The 17,732-nt window shown below is 44.0% G+C and overlaps 1 protein-coding gene across 2 annotated transcripts; it reads right to left on the reverse strand.

Annotated features, from left to right (window-relative positions):
- Positions 1 to 271: 271 nt before the first annotated feature.
- wdr26b (WD repeat domain 26b) lies at positions 272 to 17,432 on the reverse strand. 2 transcript variants are annotated; one of them, XM_014144641.3, is made up of 14 exons: positions 16,708 to 17,432; positions 14,475 to 14,574; positions 13,876 to 13,932; positions 9,631 to 9,767; positions 8,728 to 8,825; positions 8,346 to 8,502; positions 6,880 to 7,018; positions 6,567 to 6,707; positions 5,683 to 5,802; positions 5,168 to 5,313; positions 4,737 to 4,815; positions 4,402 to 4,531; positions 3,907 to 4,101; positions 272 to 3,638 (listed from the first exon to the last, which is right to left on the reverse strand). In XM_014144641.3, the coding sequence occupies exons 1-14, from the start codon at positions 16,992 to 16,994 to the stop codon at positions 3,613 to 3,615; spliced, it is 1,812 nt and encodes a 603-aa protein (XP_014000116.1). In that variant the 5' UTR covers positions 16,995 to 17,432; the 3' UTR covers positions 272 to 3,612. The 2 variants fall into 2 exon arrangements, with proteins under 2 accessions (XP_014000116.1, XP_014000115.1); XM_014144640.3 differs by having other exon boundaries at positions 8,328 to 8,502.
- Between the last annotated feature and the right edge of the window lie 300 nt (positions 17,433 to 17,732).

The raw sequence follows: 17,732 nt of genomic DNA on the forward strand, positions 1-17,732 counted from the left end.
ATGAATAATCGTTGAATATTGTCTTGAGTATTTCGACATTGAACCATAGCCTACATTCAACAGTCTATGTTATGTAAATAAAATGCTATGGAAAATGTTGTTGCAAGCATATAATTTCCCACCTGGTGGCGGTGGTGAGCTAATGTAAAGAGGAATGGAGACAAAGGTCTATAGTTGGAGATTATGCAATTTCTCTATGACCTGTATAATACATGGAGAAAACGACTTCACAAAGGCACCTCAAATTAGAAATGTATTTCAAACAAGATGGTTAACTTAAAATAGTCACAATTTATTGGTAACAGTTCTTGTTTATCCCTAAATTTGGCATTTGATCCCCTCTGATGCACACTACTATGCCTCTTTGCTGCCATGCTGTTTCTCTGAATTACACCAAATGTCATCAAATGTTCAAGTGTGTGAACCAGTCAACAGTACAAACAAAGTTAAACACAGGAAAATGGAGAGCTCCTTTCAGTCTGAGAACTCAAACTTTCCTCTAAAGTCTGTCGAGACATGTTGCCTCTACACAAACCTAAGGTCAGTTTAGTTCTGTACTCCCTCATGATTATGGGGAACTGTGGATAGGATTGGATAATGTAAACTGATCCCATATCTGTAATCCAGCCCCTTGATACTTCCATGTTGGGCCACAGATCTTTTTCAAAACCCTGAAAGCTTTATTGAAAATATGCACACAACACTTCTCCTACACAACGATACAAAACAGTACAATCACTTTTGTAAATAAAACGCAAACAGATCCCCGTCCCCAATTACTCTTTTAATCTGCTACCATAAACCCTTACTCCCCCACCTCCAGAGAGAGAAATAAGATAGTTATTAGCATCAAATCATAAACAGTCCTAGAAACTCCAAGACAAAGGAAGAGTAGACACCAAGTTGCATTCAGACATAGCATATGTCACCAGCAGGTGAATTATAACTTTGTGAAAGCTTTTGGGTTCTTCACTTTTTATTTGCCTCAATTCCTCAGACATGACATAAGGTGTGGATGGGCAGTTCAAGTCCATTCAGGGGCCCAAGAGATGGAAGGTTCTAGAATGGGAAAAGCACCATTCCAGAATGTGAAACTCAGAACATGGTATCACACACACGACACCTACGTAGCCACTATTGAGTCTCAAGTGCTTTGATTTTTGTAGGGGTAGAAACGGCAAACGCAACCAACAGTGGCACAAAAAAAAGCACAATTTTTTGGTCCTGGACATATTCCACAGAGACACGAGTATTGAATCACTGCACAATGTCTCACTTTTAAAAGGCGAGGGGTGGACATTTTAAACCTGATTCTTAAGGTAACACACTCCCAAAACATAACTCACCCCACTCATATTGGCATGAGTGTTACTGTGCATATTCACTATTAATATGTAAGAAGTAGTGGATAAGTAAAAATGAAACCCAAAATACGAAACTAATCATAAGATGAATAAAAAAAATAAAAAATAGGACACCAGTTGTCTGGTTATATTTTAATATGATAATACAGGGAGAGAGAATGAAATGATATAATGAGAACAAAAAATGAAAGAAAATATTTCATAAAAACTGACAGAAAAGCGTTTTTTAAACATTTAATATCAGTCCATAGCAAATAGTCATTACATACCCCGAATCGGGAGGAAGAAAGCTCTGTATGGTGCCTTCATCACTGAAAAGGAGGACTTGGCTGGAGAGAAAGGGGTGTTGTGCAGAAATCAGTCTTGCTCAGTAAGGGCTGTAAGCCTATGTATATGCGGGAGGTTGTGTTTGGTTCTGTATGCTTAACATTAATAATGCTGTACTACTGTGTACTGTGTAGGGTGCATGGAAGAGTGGCGTGAGCCAGATCCCAATATGATCACTTCCATCCATAAAACCTTGCCTATACCTATCCAGCTCTGTCAAAGTGGGAGCTAAGACCAAGTTATATTGGAATTGAGCATTTGTAGGTGTGACTAGGGGTAGACCTCAGCGGTGTGTTTTGGGTGTACATGTGGGTGTGTGTCTGGGGGGGACAGGCGGGGGTGTTTATGTAAAGGGGAAAACTCTGTAAAGCTGTGAATTTTCCCACAAAACTGATCCAACTCTGGTATCTCAGTGCCATTCCAATGGTAGGTGTTGTTAAGGAGAAATATATATATAAAAAAAAAAAGCAAAGTCAAATGTAAAAAGAAAAGCCCAAGTAAAAAAAAAAAAATAGTTTCTACAAAATGGCTCTCAAGTATTCTTTGTTCCACAGATAGAGGTCGCTCTGGGGGTTTGGATGAATTCTGAATGGGATTAAAATCCTCTTTATAATTTCACTGGGGGAGGAGGGGAAAGCATGATCTTCTGCTGGTGTGCATGCCCCTGCACTCACTCACCTAAACAAACACACACAAGCTCACCCATGCACACAAGCTCACCCATACACACAAGCTCACCCATACACACAAGCTCACCCATACACACAAGCTCACACACACACACAAGCAAACACACAGAGGAAGGACAGGTGCAGTCCTCAGTGTACGGCAATAGTTGCATGTACAGACCTCTACATCCAAGAGTATGTCATTCTTAGAGATACTCAACACGAGGACTGCTTCACACTTTGCCCTACAGAGACCCAACCACACTACACCAGCTACCACTGACCTCTCACCTTTGACAGCTGACCTTTACCCCCTCCCGACAGGCAGATCTAGTGGAACTGTGAGCTGTGCGGTTGATAGCTTAAGCTCGGAAGCGGGAGATAGGGGGAGTCAGAGGGTGTGACTCGGGGGACATTGGCGCGAGTGTGTCCGTGTTAGACTTTAAACAAGGGATAAAAATAGCTTTTCCTAATTGAGAGTATTCTTCACACTAAAGCACTCCACGGCCACTACTCCTAGTTCAACCCTAGGATTGACCTGTTAAATGATAACAATAAGAATGCTATGACTATCGTAAAAAAAAATCCAAAGAAAGCATAGCCTTTGAGTTTTTCTTTGTCGGTTGGTTGGATTCGTGTTGATTTTCTGCTTTCGTCCAACAACTCAAGTGCGAAGAAAGGAGCGAGAGGAGAAAGGAGAACAGAAAAACGAATAAACGGAAGAGTTTTTATAACTCCCTCCACCCCTTTTAACACCCCACCACCCTCCCCACGGACACACACGGGTAGGTGAGAGACAGATGACAGACGCAGTCCAATCCGTGTAGATGGTCTGTATTGGCTGTCTGAAGGGGTCAGGGGCGTGATGCTGGGCCTGAGGCCCAGGGAAGAGGTGGGTTTCCAGGGGAATATTCAGGGGAGAGCCCCTGGTGTGGCTGTGGCCTTGCTGGGAAAGGGGGGTGGGGTGGAGGAAGAGGAAGCCAGCAGGGAGTACCAATGGATCAGATCGATTTCCCAGGTCACTGGTCTTCCAAGTCCCTGGTTCTGGTTTTGGATGAAGACCTAGTTTTGTAAGCGTGTGTTCATCCTCACCTCCATAGGTGATTGTCAATTGTCATGAGACAATTGATTAACTTTTCTCTGTTTTGTTTTGTCAGGTTTTGGATTTCGTTCTCGTTTTGATGTTTATTGGTTGTTGGTTGGTTTTATTTCTTGTTGTAAAAGAGAATAAGTTTTCCATTCCAACGTCACCATCAACTGTCCATGTTGCTGCAGTTCTCTGGGGAGAGATGAGAGTGACATAATTACCTGTAAAGCTTTTGGCCTTTCTACGGCCATTGAACTTACGGCCTTACTGTGGCCTTACTGTGGCCTTACTGTGGCCTTACTGTGGCCTTACTGTGGCCTTACTGTGGCCTTACTGTGGCCTTACTGTGGCCTTACTGTGGCCTTACTGTGGCCTTACTGTGGCCTTACTGTGGCCTTACTGTGGCCTTACTGTGGCCTTACTATGGACATTGAACTAACAAAATGCTAGCGGTATTTACCATTGAGCCCGTCGACCACCTGTGTGTCGAGGAAGGGTGCAGGGCCCCAGACACGCACAGTGCCGTCGTCCGAGGCGGAGGCCATGAGGCCTGGGATGGCGGGGTTCCAGCTAACGCAGTTGACTGTGCGAGTGTGCCCCGTCAGCTCAGCGATGGGCAGCTCACTGCGTCGGTGCCAGATATAGACCTTATGGTCTTGGGGGTGGGGGGAGAAAGTGTAAGCGAGAGGGGGTTACAATGGTATTAATATAGAAAATATCAGCCTTATGTCAACCTTCCTATGATATGCTGATAAGGATGCTGTATTTGTGTGCTTATGCATGTGAGAGATGGAGACATGGGTTGAGCCCCGATAATTGGGGACACACCCATAGTGAGGGACACAGTGGTGAACACGTTTGTTGTAGGGCTCAACAACTACAACACTAATCCTAAGCTTGAGAAGTAGCTGTGGTCAGTGCCTAAAATAGCTGCTGTTGGGTCTGTGGGTGGTACCTTCGCTGCCGCTGGCAATGAAGTCTTCATTGTGGCCTCCGAAGCAGGAGTGGATGGTGTAGAAGCCCTGGGTCACACCTTGGTACTTCCTCACCAACACTCGGTCCTGCAGGTCCCAAAGATGCACTCCCTGTGGGGAGAGAATGGAGGGAGGAGGGGAGGAAGGAGAGGGAGCAGTTAGACACTAAACACAGCCATTAGCACTGGTACATTCTCCTCCATCTCCCTCACACAAACAGACACGAGTCCACACACACACACACAGAGACAGACACACAGAACACCGCCGGTACAGTCCTTTCAGTATTCAAGTATAGCACCCTCTCCCCATTCACCTGAGTTGCTACATTTAACAAAGCTAATCTTCCGTTCTTGGAAACAGTGAAAGACATGATAGGATGGTCCTCCTGAACTCTGTAAAAGAGAAATTCACAACAGAGATCAATCACTGATCTGTGTTCTGTTCAATGATATCTGTATATAGACAACTTTATATGTAAGATGAGTCATTCTGAAGGTATTATTTGGTCCAGTAACGCTTCCTTTAGGTCTCTTAATAATCTATTTATAAAACATGAATAAAAAGTAGTGAACAGTTAGTAATTCATGAATAATTTGTTCATGTATTCATTATGCATGTATAAACCATGCATGTATAAACCATGTATTACTAAGACTTCTGAACCATTTTGTTGTTGTTACTCTACTGAATAATAGTCAGGAGGGTAAATTGTGATCTGGTACGGGGAGAAACCGCAGCCCTCACATGTTTCTGTCCGTTAGGTCCTCAAAGTTGTAACCCCGGATCCGCTGGTGAGTGTCTGACGCTAGCACCGTCCTGCCGTCCCCCACACACCAGAGGCACTGCACACGCACGCCCTCCCACGAGTCCAACAGGTTACCGTCCAGGTCCTGGCAATCACACACACAGGCCAGAAACAGGTAGAAAATCAGACAGATTGACACATAAATACACAGTTTGTAACATACTAGATCCTGACAGTCTCTGTTCTGAAGGTCAGCAGGTCCTTGTCTAGTCAGCTAATCAATAAGAAGTGAAGGTGCATATCTAAAAGTAGTCTGTCCATTTACTGTACTTTATTAGTCCCTCTCCGCTGCAGTATAATTCATTCCTGCTGTCCTGTATCCTCCCCACTACTCACACACTGGCAGGACAAACTGGAAGAACCAACTGACACTGGTATATCTGGTGGATAGATCACACACACAGCAAACTGGTAGAACACACTAATACACACATACTCCATTTACAATACTTACACACTGGTAGAACTGTCCCCTCTGTCCCCCGGTAACAAAGCGTTTCCCGTCAGGGTTCCAGGCCACACTGGTTAGACTGTCCTCGTGGGACTGGCTCATCTTGGTCCGCAACTCGCCCGTCTACCCACCAGGGTACAAACACCACTCAGTTAGTACACAGACACGGAAGAGTTCCCAGCCTGGATGTCTACTGCACGGCTGTTTTTAACAGGCCCGTGAGCCTCCCGAGTGGCGCAGTGGTCTAAGGCACTGCATCTCAGTGCTAGCTGTGCCACAAGAGATTCTGGGTTCGAGTCCAGGCTCTGTCGCAGCCGGCCGTGACCGGGAGACCCATGGGGCAGCACACAATTGGCCCAGCGTCGTCCGAGTTAGGGGAGAGGGTTTGGCCGGCAGGGGTGTCCTTGTCCCATCGCGCACTAGCGACTCCTGTCGCGGCCCGGGCGCAGTGCACGCCGACACGTTCGCCAGGTGTACGGTGTTTCCTCCGACACATTGGTGCGGCTGGCTTAAGTGGGCATTGAATCAAGAAGCAGTGCAGCTCGGCTGGGTCGTGTTTCGGAGGATGCATGGCTCTCGACCTTCGCCTCTCCCGAGTCCGTACGGGAGTTGCAGCGATGAGACAAGACTAACTACCAATTGGATACCACGTAATTGGGGAGAAAAGATGGAGAAAAAAAAAACAGGCCCATCTAAATCAGGGACTCGGACCAATAAATTACATGAATTGATGTGTTTCTATTTATTTAACTAATTCATTCAATCAACCCTTGTCCTGGACAGCCGTCTATTCCTGTACAGATTTTGTACCTGCACTAACATACTGTTTTGCCTTCCGGGGTGTGTGTGTACGTATGCGTGTGTGTGGTGTGTGTGTGTTGCCATACCTGGACGTTCCACAGCCAGAGTTCAGAGCAGTCATCGGGTCCGCAGGCGATCAGGTAGGCGTCATCAGGGCTCCAGGCCAGGTAGGACACACCGTAGGCATGGCCCTCTAAGGTCCGCAGCAGCTTCAACTGGTGGCTCTCCTAGACAGCACACACACAGACACCAGGCTCTGGGTTAGCGTAAAGCACTAACGGAAAGACAGTAGATGGTGGCCATCTTTTCCATTAATGCAGCAGATGACTCCGATAAGGCATATAGTGGGATTGTACACAGCAGATGGTGTGGGGGATATGGGCTCAGTGTGGTACTCACAGGGTCCACCTGCCAGATGATGACGGTGGTGTCTTTGGAGCCGGTGGCCAGCTTGGTGCCGTTGTTGGAGAACTTACAAAACCACACCTCGTTACAGTGCTCTGTGAGGATCTGCTGCGTGTAGCACGGGAACTGCTTCCTGTGGACAGTGCCAACCAGGAGAGAGGTCAACCAAGGTCAATCCGTCAAATAAAAGGCGAGAAAAATAAGAAAATGAAGGACAGTGGAGAGGGACAGAGAGAACAAGGTAAAGAATGAAGAAGAGAGGATAGAGGCGCTACTGATGGGAGTTGGTAATATATTCCTCATGTCCCTACAGTGAGGGAAAAAAGGATTTGATCCCCTGCTGATTTTGTACGTTTGCCCACTGACAAAGAAATGATCAGTCTATAATTTTAAATGGTAGGTTTATTTGAACAGTGAGAGACAGAATAACAACAACAAAAATCCAGAAAAACGCATGTCAAAAATGTTATAAATTTATTTGCATTTTAATGAGGGAAATAAATATTTGACCCCCTCTCAATCAGAAAGATTTCTGGCTCCCAGGTGTCTTTTATACAGGTAACGAGCTGCCATAGAAAATCTGTGGAGGGAGCTGAAGGTTCAAGTTGCCAAACGGCAGCCTCAAAACCTTAATGACTTGGAGAAGATCTGCAAAGAGGAGTGGGACAAAATCCCTCCTGAGATGTGTGCAAAATAGGTGGCCAACTACAAGAAACGTCTGACCTCTTTGATTGCCAACAAGGGTTTTGCCACCAAGCCATGTTTTGCAGAGGGGTCAAATACTTAATTCCCTCATTAAAATGCAAATCAATTTATAACATTTTTGACATGCGTTTTTCTGGATTTTTGTTGTTGTTATTCTGTCTCTCACTGTTCAAATAAACCTACCATTAAAATTATAGACTGATCATTTCTTTGTCAGTGGGCAAACGTACAAAATCATCAGGGGATCAAATACTTTTTTCCCTCACTGTATATATAAAAAAATAATTTAAAAAAACGAACTCTGCATTGATGGAAAAGGATCCGTAAGTGAGCATTTCACTGTTTTTCTACACCTGTTGTTCACAAAGCATGTCACAAATAAAACGTATGTAGTAAATGATTGAGTGTGATCTTTTCTGTTCACTTTACGACTCTTGCAGTGCGCAACATTTCTGAAATCGAAAAACAATGTAGCATTCCAAAAATATTGCAGATCGCTATTGCATTACATGCAACTGATCTGGGCTCTTGAGTGTTTCCAGGTCAGGTCAAGAGGTCAGGAAAGCGCTGTATCACACACACAAAGACCCTGCATTTAAACACATGCTTTTCTTTATATCCGCATAAATTATTGCCTCCATCTTTACCGATGTCTACAGTGGGCATCGTAAAAAGGAGAGGTTTTCAGGCTCTCTAGTTTTTTTCACATTTCAGCTGTGTTTGGCAGAAAATGTCACCCTGAGTGTGTTGCTGACCGGCTGCAGACGTGGTCCAGGAGCAGGGAGACAGAGTCCAGGCTGCTGTCCAGTTTGGTGTTGTGGTAGAGGCAGCGGTCCCTCTGCAGCTCCACAGCCTGTCTCAGCAGGGTCTGCAGCCGGCGTGGGGGAAGCATCACCGACGGGGGCAGGTATGCTGGAGAGGGAGTGGGTTGGAGAGAAGGACAAGAGACAGGAGTCAAACTGTAGTCCAGTCTGAAGTGCATCCCTAGACCCCTGTGAAGCCCTGTGTGACTTTGTGTATACGGTCTCATGAGGCTGTATGTGATGTAGCGTGTGTAGTTTTGTGTTTATATGAAGTAAAATGTGTGTGTGTGTGTGTGTGTGTGTGTGTGTGGTGGAATGTGGCCAGTGTTCTCACTCTGTAGCTTGTCCAGCAGTCGGCAGCGTGAGTTTGCACCTTTGCCGTCCCACTCTGCCTTGGCGCGCAGGTCCTCTGCATGGCTACACATCAGATACCTACACAAAACAAAAACCAGTCAGACTACAACATACTCCACTGGGCAAATACTTGTTATGCATGACCTCTAATAACAGTTTTATTAACCTGTATACGCTGGTTATTACTCCAAAGTCACATTGAACTCTCATTCATCTCATATGTATTTACTGTATTCTATACAATTCCACTGTATCTTAGTCCGTGCCGCTCTGACGTCGCTCGTCCATATGTATATAGTATTAATTCATTCCTACTTAGATTTGTGTGTATTGGGTATATGTTGTGTAATTTGTTAGATATTACTTGTTAGATACTACTGCACTGTCGGAGCTAGATGCACAAGCATTTAGCTACACTCGCAATAACATCTGCTAATGACATGTATGTGATCAATAACATTTTATTTGACAATGTGACTGATCAACCACTGACGCAAATTTGGTTGTTTGTTTTTCTTGATAAATGTAGGTTTCCACTGACTGCTTGAGAGACAGACTGGCATATTTAGTGGGCATGCGGATGCATCTGATATTTACTCATTGATTGATTATTTTATTTACGCACTGAATATTTGGATCCTGACCCGAGTTGTACTCGACAGTTTAACAGTTGATGATTGACTTACGTGTTGATTTATGTAAATGGTGCGATTGATAGACAGGCAAACCCACTGAGGATGCTGTTTGCACAGATTGATCAGACAGCGGACTGATATGATTGGTAGAAACAGTAATGCCATAATGACTGACTGTGTGGAGCACATGTGTTCACTGATAAATTGAGTTATCAAATGATTAAAGTGATTGATAGGGGATGGCGTACCCGCTGAGAACATGGATTCGGTCCGTGTTGTACTTGAGCGGCGTGAGCTCTCCCCTGAGCACCTGCAGAGCCTCGAGAACCTTCCCGTCCTCCAAGTACTCCAGATACTTCTGCTGCAGGAGCAGGAACTTCATACGCTACAGAGAAAGAGGGAGGAAGAGGGGTAGATGAAGGAGAAGGGAGAAAGGTGGAGTAGGAGGTGGAGAGAGCCGAAGAAATGGTAGAAATTGAGAGAGGGGGAGGAGGGTGGTTGATAGATTATGTAGACAAAGGGAAAGGATGAGAGAGAAAAGGGGGAAGAAAAAGATGAGTAAAAAGGAGAGAGAGGAGAAACAAATGAAGTAAGCAAGTGGTGACAAAAGGGTTTCATAAAAAGCGTCGGGGAGCCCAGAAACCTGACCAACAGATTTCAGATTAATACTAATTAACTAATTTCAAAACATAACGCCTCCAACGACTCTGATCCTGTGTTTCAAAGGGTGCAGGCACTCATACTAGAGAGAAAGAGGCAAAGCGAGAGGCTTGACTCCGCCCCAAGATCTGTCCGAGCGACAATATACAGTGAGAAGCAGAGGAAGTTGGGATTATTGGTATGGAGGTCAATGAGAGTGTTAAATTTGGTCAACATAACATGTTATTGCTAATTTCCTACGCAAGGCTTATTTGATCGGATAGAATTTCCATATTTAGGTTGTTACAAATGTATTGATATAAGTGGACGCACGTGGCATTCCGGCAACTTAGGAAAAAATGATTTTATATCAGAGTTGTGCCTGTTTTTTACACAAACTCTTAACAAAGGGGCCCCCCAGGGGTGTGTCCTCAGTCCTCTGCTGTTGTACTCCCTGTTCACCCACAACTGCGTGGCTTTAAACAACACAAACATCAAGTTTGCTGACCTGATAAACAACAATGATGAGTCAACCTATAAAGAGGTGGTAAGTGAACTGGCATTGTGGTGTCATGACAACAACCTCTCACTCAACGTCAGGAAAACAAAGGAGTTCATTTCAGGAAGCAGAGGGAACATGCCCCGATCCACATCAACGGTAGAGTCACAAGTTAAGTTCCTCGGCATCCACTTGTCATGAAACACCACCACTCGTCCATAGGGCGCAACAGCAGCTCTACTTCCTAAGGCGGCTGAAGAAATCTGGCATGCCAACCCAGGTCATCTCTAAATACTATAGCTGGACAATCACGGCCTGGTACAGCAATTGCGCCATCCACAACCACAAGGCCCTCCAGCAGCTAGTGAAGACAGCTCAGTACATCACTGGGACCGTGCTCCAACCCATCCAGGTAATCTACTCAAAACGGTGCCCGATGGAAGGCACGCAGCATCATCAAGGACCCCACACACACAAGCTGTTCTCTCCCTTAGCATGGGGCAGCCAGTATCGGAGCATGAGGTCTGATTCCAATAGGCTCAGAGACCGTTTCTATCTACAAGCCATCAGACTGCTGAACACTTGAGCTGAACTGACCACCTGCTCTGATTCTCCTCACCTTAGCACACACACACAGACACACCAGACTCTTATTATACTGTTCAGTTTATACACTGCCCCCCCCCATCCCCAAAATACATGGAAATATTGGACTATAAATTGTGCCTTCCTGTATTATCCTTATGCTAAAAATGTTATTCTATTCTACTGCCATTTACTTTATTTTTTATCGCATTGTCGATAAGGAACCTGCAAGTAAGCATTTCGTTGGACGATGCATACCATGTGTATCTCGTACATACGACAAAAAAAAACGTGAAACTGGTTGGCTAGAATGTTTTCGCCTCCTCCTGCATGCTTTCTGCCTTCGTGGACATTTATGCCCATTATTAGAGCAGTCAGTCCCACATAGATCATCTTTGCTCATACCCTTATCATTTGAGTGACAGGCAGCATTACCATGGTGACAGTGAACTGGGGGGGGGGGGGGGGGGGGTATTGGTTGGCCTTGGTGTCATGTGGTGGGCGTTGGCTTAACCCCAGAGACCTCACAGTGCCAGCTGTAACTAGCCACTTCCTCATTAACTTAATACTTGTGACCACAAACAAGTGTTAACCAGTCTGGGTATTTTGGTCAGTGCTGACATTTATGGTATTTTTTATTTAACCAGGCAAGTCAGTTAAGAACAAATTCTTATTAACAATGATGGCCTACCCCGGCCAAACCCGGATGACGCTGGGCCAATTATGTGCCGCCCTATGGGACTCCCAATCACGGCTGGTGGTGATACAGCCCGGAATCAAACCAGGATCTGCAGTGACGCCTCTAGGACTGAGATGCAGTGCCTTAGAGAGCTGCGCCACTCGGGAGCCCTATTATTAAAGGAATCCATCTTATCTTGGGCCTGCCACAGCCCAACAGACGAGTTAACGCACCCTAACATGCACAACCTGTCAGAAGGACCAACACAGTTGGACCTTTTCAATTATAACCATGACTCTGGCATATAAATTACCATCGTTAAGTGTCCAGCATAATCAGATTGACATAACTTGCATACCTTCTTGCTATATGGCAGGACAGAAAACGACTATTCCTTTTTAGACATTCATAAAACAGGATATAAGTTTACCTCGAGTTAAAATTAATTGTGCAATAACAAGCCTTTGGTTCACCAGAATAAAACTCCACAGGCACTTGACTAAGCCACAGGAGACCATTTTGAGATCTATCCTTTTCATTCTACTAGCACTGACTTTGCTGATAGCTACATTGAAGAAAAATGTACTTACTATGATTGAGATATGTGGTAGTCCTACCTAGCCATCTTAAAATGAATGCACTAACTTAAGTCGCTCTGGATAAGAGTGTCTGACTCAAATGTATCCTGTCTCCTAATGAGCTAGCAAGGTCTAATCATCATCATTTAGCCTAGCTGCAGTCCTCTGTGTTCTTTAGATGACATCTGAACGCGCTGTACCCGTGGTAGAGGCGACTCCCCTCATTTACAATCGCAGAAGAACAGCTGAATGACAAATGAGCTCCATCAGAATATGTATGGTTATTTGATGATATATAGAAAATAATAAAATGTACAAGACATACAGTTGACTGAAAATCTACAATGAACTCACTAACCACATTTCCATCTACAGTCTTTATGCAAAAAAATTCATACCGTATTAAAAAATATCACGACAGCTGTGATGGAAACAGGAAGTTACATTAAAAATGTATAAATGCCAACATATTTGTTTGTTCGATATGGTGGGATCTTTGTCCAAAATTAATTATACAAGAAAATGGAGTGGAAACACCTTTATGAGCAAATATTGATATAACCATCATATCGAAGTAAACTCGGAGTCACACCATGGCATCCTCCCACTACGACTAGGGAAAACATGCAGTTTAAATTAGGCTACAGGTTAAAAAAGTTATGAACTTCACAGGGTAGTGAACGTGCATGGTATGAGTTAAATGCTCCTTTCCAATAAAATGTCAATGGTCTTATTCTGGTGACATGATGATCAATGCTTGACTGCCGCTTTGACAAATAAAAATATTGTGGCTCTTATCCATAATCTCATTATGTAGACTAGCCTACCTGCACTGTATCTGCGAGTTGTTGGCTGCAGTGCACATGCCAAGACCAGAGTAGGCACATTTGCTATCTAACGCAACAGTTTAAGACAAAACTATCGGTAGAGTTGAAAATGTGATGGAAACACATTGAACATTAGATTTTTATTCCGTACATGAAAATTAAGCGAAAAAGTACATTTTGTGAGCACTAAGTCATCACGCACTGATTTTTATCTGCAACAAGTCAGTTCGATTGAAACACACCACTAGTGGGGAAATTCACATATTTTCTTTATGCAGATTTTTGAATATTTGCATGAAAATCTGTCACCAATTGGATGAAACCTAGCGACTAATAATGCAAAATTCTTTAAACACTAACAATGTGATTATACAACTGTGTTTTTGTTGAATAATAATATTGGTGGAACATTTTACTGATAATCATTCCATACACGTAGCATCTGACCAGCAAATTATTAAATGCAGGATACTATACCCCCATATATGAGGATATCTGTTGTAAACATTCCATTCAGTCCGTCCAAGGTATTCCGGAACACTTGAAATTCCAGTCAGAATGGATCCGCCTCACAAAGGAGGGACTTTCTAATCTAGAACAGTCAGGTTGGGGACGGAACCGTTCTAGAACCCGTGGTCCCCTTTCACTGCGTTGATGACTGTCATTCAGGTCAGGTTTGGGCTTACCACAATAGCGTTGGGAGAATGCATCAGTGCCCTCAGCTCGTTGAGATCATTCTCAGCCTGGACCAAAACAAAGAGAGAGAGGGGAGACAAATAGTTGGCTCAGCACTTTCAAGCCACAAAAACGACAAATCAAAACAGTTGACCACTACAATAACCACACTCTTTCTCAGTGGAGGAAGTCAATAACTGTCATTATCATGGTGTGTGAAGCCATTTTGTGGCTACAGCTCAGATAATGCTCAGTAATATCTGTACATTTATGGGAGTTAAAAAAATATGAACATTTTTTACAAGCCTTATTAGCCCAAGGCTCTTGGAATGGGAGTATTGTGGCAATGTAGAAGAGAAGGTAATTACAGTAACAACTCTTAAAGATCCCTACTAGGAACTTAGCTACCTATATTTTCATCAACAAGTTCCAATATTTTATTGATTGGAACAAATGGTTATTAAGAACACTATGTACTCCATATGTAGCTTAATGTTGGTGTTGTAAATGTGATAGATAGATAGTAACAGAGCCATGTTAAAGGTACTCTCTGTGCAGGCTATGCCTAACATTAAAGGTGCAGGTGTAACTATGGTAACATGGGACCCACCTTTTCCCACTCCCCCTCCATGACGTTGTTGCGGAACTTTGTGGCTGAGGTATGTTCCAGTCTGCAGCCCGACTCCTGCATTAGCAGGTCCACTGTTTGACTGTAGAGAAGAGAGTGGGGAAACATTTTTATTTTTGTTAACCTTTATTTAACTAGGCAAATCACTTAAGAACAAATTCTTATTTACAATGACAGCCTACACCGGCCAAACCGTAAACAGGACGACACAGGGCCAATTGTGCGCAGCCTTATGGGTCTCCCGATCATGGACGGTTGTGATACAGTCCGGGATCAAACCAGGGTCTGTAGTGACACCTCAGACCGCTGCACCACTCGGGAGCCATAAAAACATTACCTCAATGTTTACAACAAACGTTAGCTGAACATTTGAACGAGACGGACATTAACGTACAGATGTAATGGAACTGAAATGTCAGCTCAAAATCAATTGACCACGGAGAGACAAATGAAACATGAATTGCCTAAACGTTCATAGCAAACAGCTTAACATTGGCCAACAAGACAGCCAAGGGACCTGATATGTTATACCAGACCGACAGACAGAGGGAGAGACAGGCATGACATAATCTAAACCATATCCAGCAATAAGTTATAATTCATTAGTAATAATTATAGACTAGACCTGTCAACTGCGAGTACCTTTTCTGTAAATCTCTATATAAGTGTGCTGAAAAGGTGTCTGTGATAAAATGGAGTGGGGCTGTACTGACAACATAGCATGATGACATCATCCTCATGTATCAAGAGAGAGTGGTGCAGCAGTGTTTACAGCGTCACCCTGCTGAGTTCAGACACCATTCTCACGTTCCATTCCACATTTGAAATGTAGGGGCGTCAGTTCCATAGCAGACAATGCATGTATTTATCCACCATATAAACATAACCAAACAGGCTCTCTTAGCAGCTCCTGTAATGGCAGTTCCAATGGCGAGCAGTAGCAGGCTGGGTCTATCAAACACTGCATTAACAGTCCATTATGGTGACATGGGCCAATTTAGCCATGTAGGGCTCAAAATATTGTGTTCCTCCTATCTATTATTAGAGTCAATCAACGTTCATAATCTATAACAGCTGAATAGACGCGCATTCCACAGCCGCCATGAAATCATTCCCTAGTGGGGAAGTCATTCTGATTACTTCACGAGCCACCATTACCAACAATATGTTTTTTCTTCACTACCACCAATAATGATACGAGTTAAACATTGCTCTGACTTTGCATCTGGGGCTATAAATGGTGATTGTGTCCATATTTACACCACTGCCATTGTTGACAGACTGCTATTTGCAGACAATTAAATATGACAACGTCAGAATAATATAAGCGGTTAGAAAGATAACCAGTGGTTTAAGAGGCTGGACCATGGTTGTTGTTCAAGACGACTGCCACTCAAAAGAAAACACCGACCCCGTCTGTTTTTCTACTTTACAGCAATGTATCAAGCAAACTCCTTTATCGACGTTATCTTTGTAAACACCAAATGTCAATGTCATGAAAACACGCAAGCCATCGAAAGGGCCAAATATGGGAAAGACAGGAGAATGAAAACAAATTGACGCTGTCAAACAGGGTATCGTTGTTCTCACTACGCACTTTTGCGCAATCCTCTAAAAACGCAGGCATTTCATTTCTGACAACTATTCTACGGTTACACGGTGCAGCCACAGTATAAAATAGGCGAAATCTATAAGGTCATTTCAAACAGGCTATGGCCATTTACGTCCTTAGTAGCCACAAATCAATATAGATTTTCCAGCATCTTTCGCTGGATTACTAGGTGATGTAATGCGATTTCCATCCGTGTAACAAAATATATATACACAACTCACAACACGCAGTTCAACTATCCTTATAAGGTTACTCTGAAAAAAAGTTATTGTGTGGGGTCAAGGTAGCCAACCAAATTGGGAACTGTCTTGAGTTTGTATTCTGTATAAAAGGTCAGAATAACAATCGTAACGAAGACTAGTGGTTCTATCGACCTACCACTCCGTATTGTGCAAAATGGACCCCTTCTTCCTCCGACTAACGTTAGCTTGCTAACTACCCCCTCCCCCATGTTTGTCTGTCAAACGCAGAAATCCGTTTTTAATCAACTGCCACCACGCAGTTCGCTATTTGAAAAAACCTCACAAAAATGATATTTCATGAATCATGTGCTTTGACATGTTAGGGTTTTTTTCCTTCCAATGACACGTCGTGTAAACTTACTTTAGCCCTAACCCGTGGAGATGTTGTCCTATTAATCGGATGACATCTTCCTCCGACTGTGAAAGACGTTTCTTCTTTTTCATGGAGCCGACCTCCGAACCAGAGGCTGTGGACGTCCCTGAGCCAGGTCCGGCTCCGTTATTGGTACCGACACTATTCCCATTGTTTGTGCTGACCAGAAGCCCGTTGAAGTGCGTTCCCCCAGCGGAGGATGACTCCCCGTTTTGCGCGCTGTTAAGGCAGGAAAGCTCTGAATCCTGTCCCTGTCCTGCCCCGTTTGACTGCATGTTATTGCCGCTGAGATTGTTGACAAGGGTCCGGTTAAAGTGAATAGCAGAGGTGGCTTGGTGATGTGGAGAAGTAGTAGCAAGTCCCAAAACAACTCCAGAAAGGCCTGTAGCAACTGTTGAATCCCCGGACTCTCCTGCTCCCTCCGCCGCCGAGGCTCGGTGTTTCTTCCGTGGGGGCGGCGACGCTCCGCCGGTGTCCGAGTCGGAGGAGGAGGAAGCGGAGGCCAGAGTTTCCTCACCGAGAGCGGCCGTGGTTAGAAGCCGGCGAAGCCCCGGGTGGGAAAGGAGGTTTTAGCTCCCAGAATTTAGACTTCGTAACCCGGCTGAGAACGCACTGACTCCGTGATAGTCCCGTCAATCGCTCCGTTTTTGTTGTTGTTTCTCTCAACAGCTGCAACCCCCTAATGGAGTCCAGACACGCTGACGTAACCGGAAATTCCTATACTACCCTGCTTCCGGTAGAATTATATAATCTATGGGTGGCGCATTGGGACCAATTTTGCATATTGATTATGGTTTTATGATAGCTTTAAAGAATTTATATTAAAATACCAGGCAAAAATAGATGAATAAAATCAGTTGTTTTATTGGAGGAGTCGCAATGGCTTATATTCGTCATATGCGCCGAATACAACAGGTGCAGACCTTATCATGAAATGCTTACTTAGAAGCCCATAACTAACAATGCAGTTCAAAAAATGGAGTTAAGAAAACATTTACTAAATAAACTAAAGT

The sequence above is a fragment of the Salmo salar genome, chromosome 15 (genome assembly GCF_965601325.2).
Source record: "Salmo salar chromosome 15, fSalSal1, whole genome shotgun sequence".
NCBI lineage: Eukaryota > Metazoa > Chordata > Actinopteri > Salmoniformes > Salmonidae > Salmo > Salmo salar.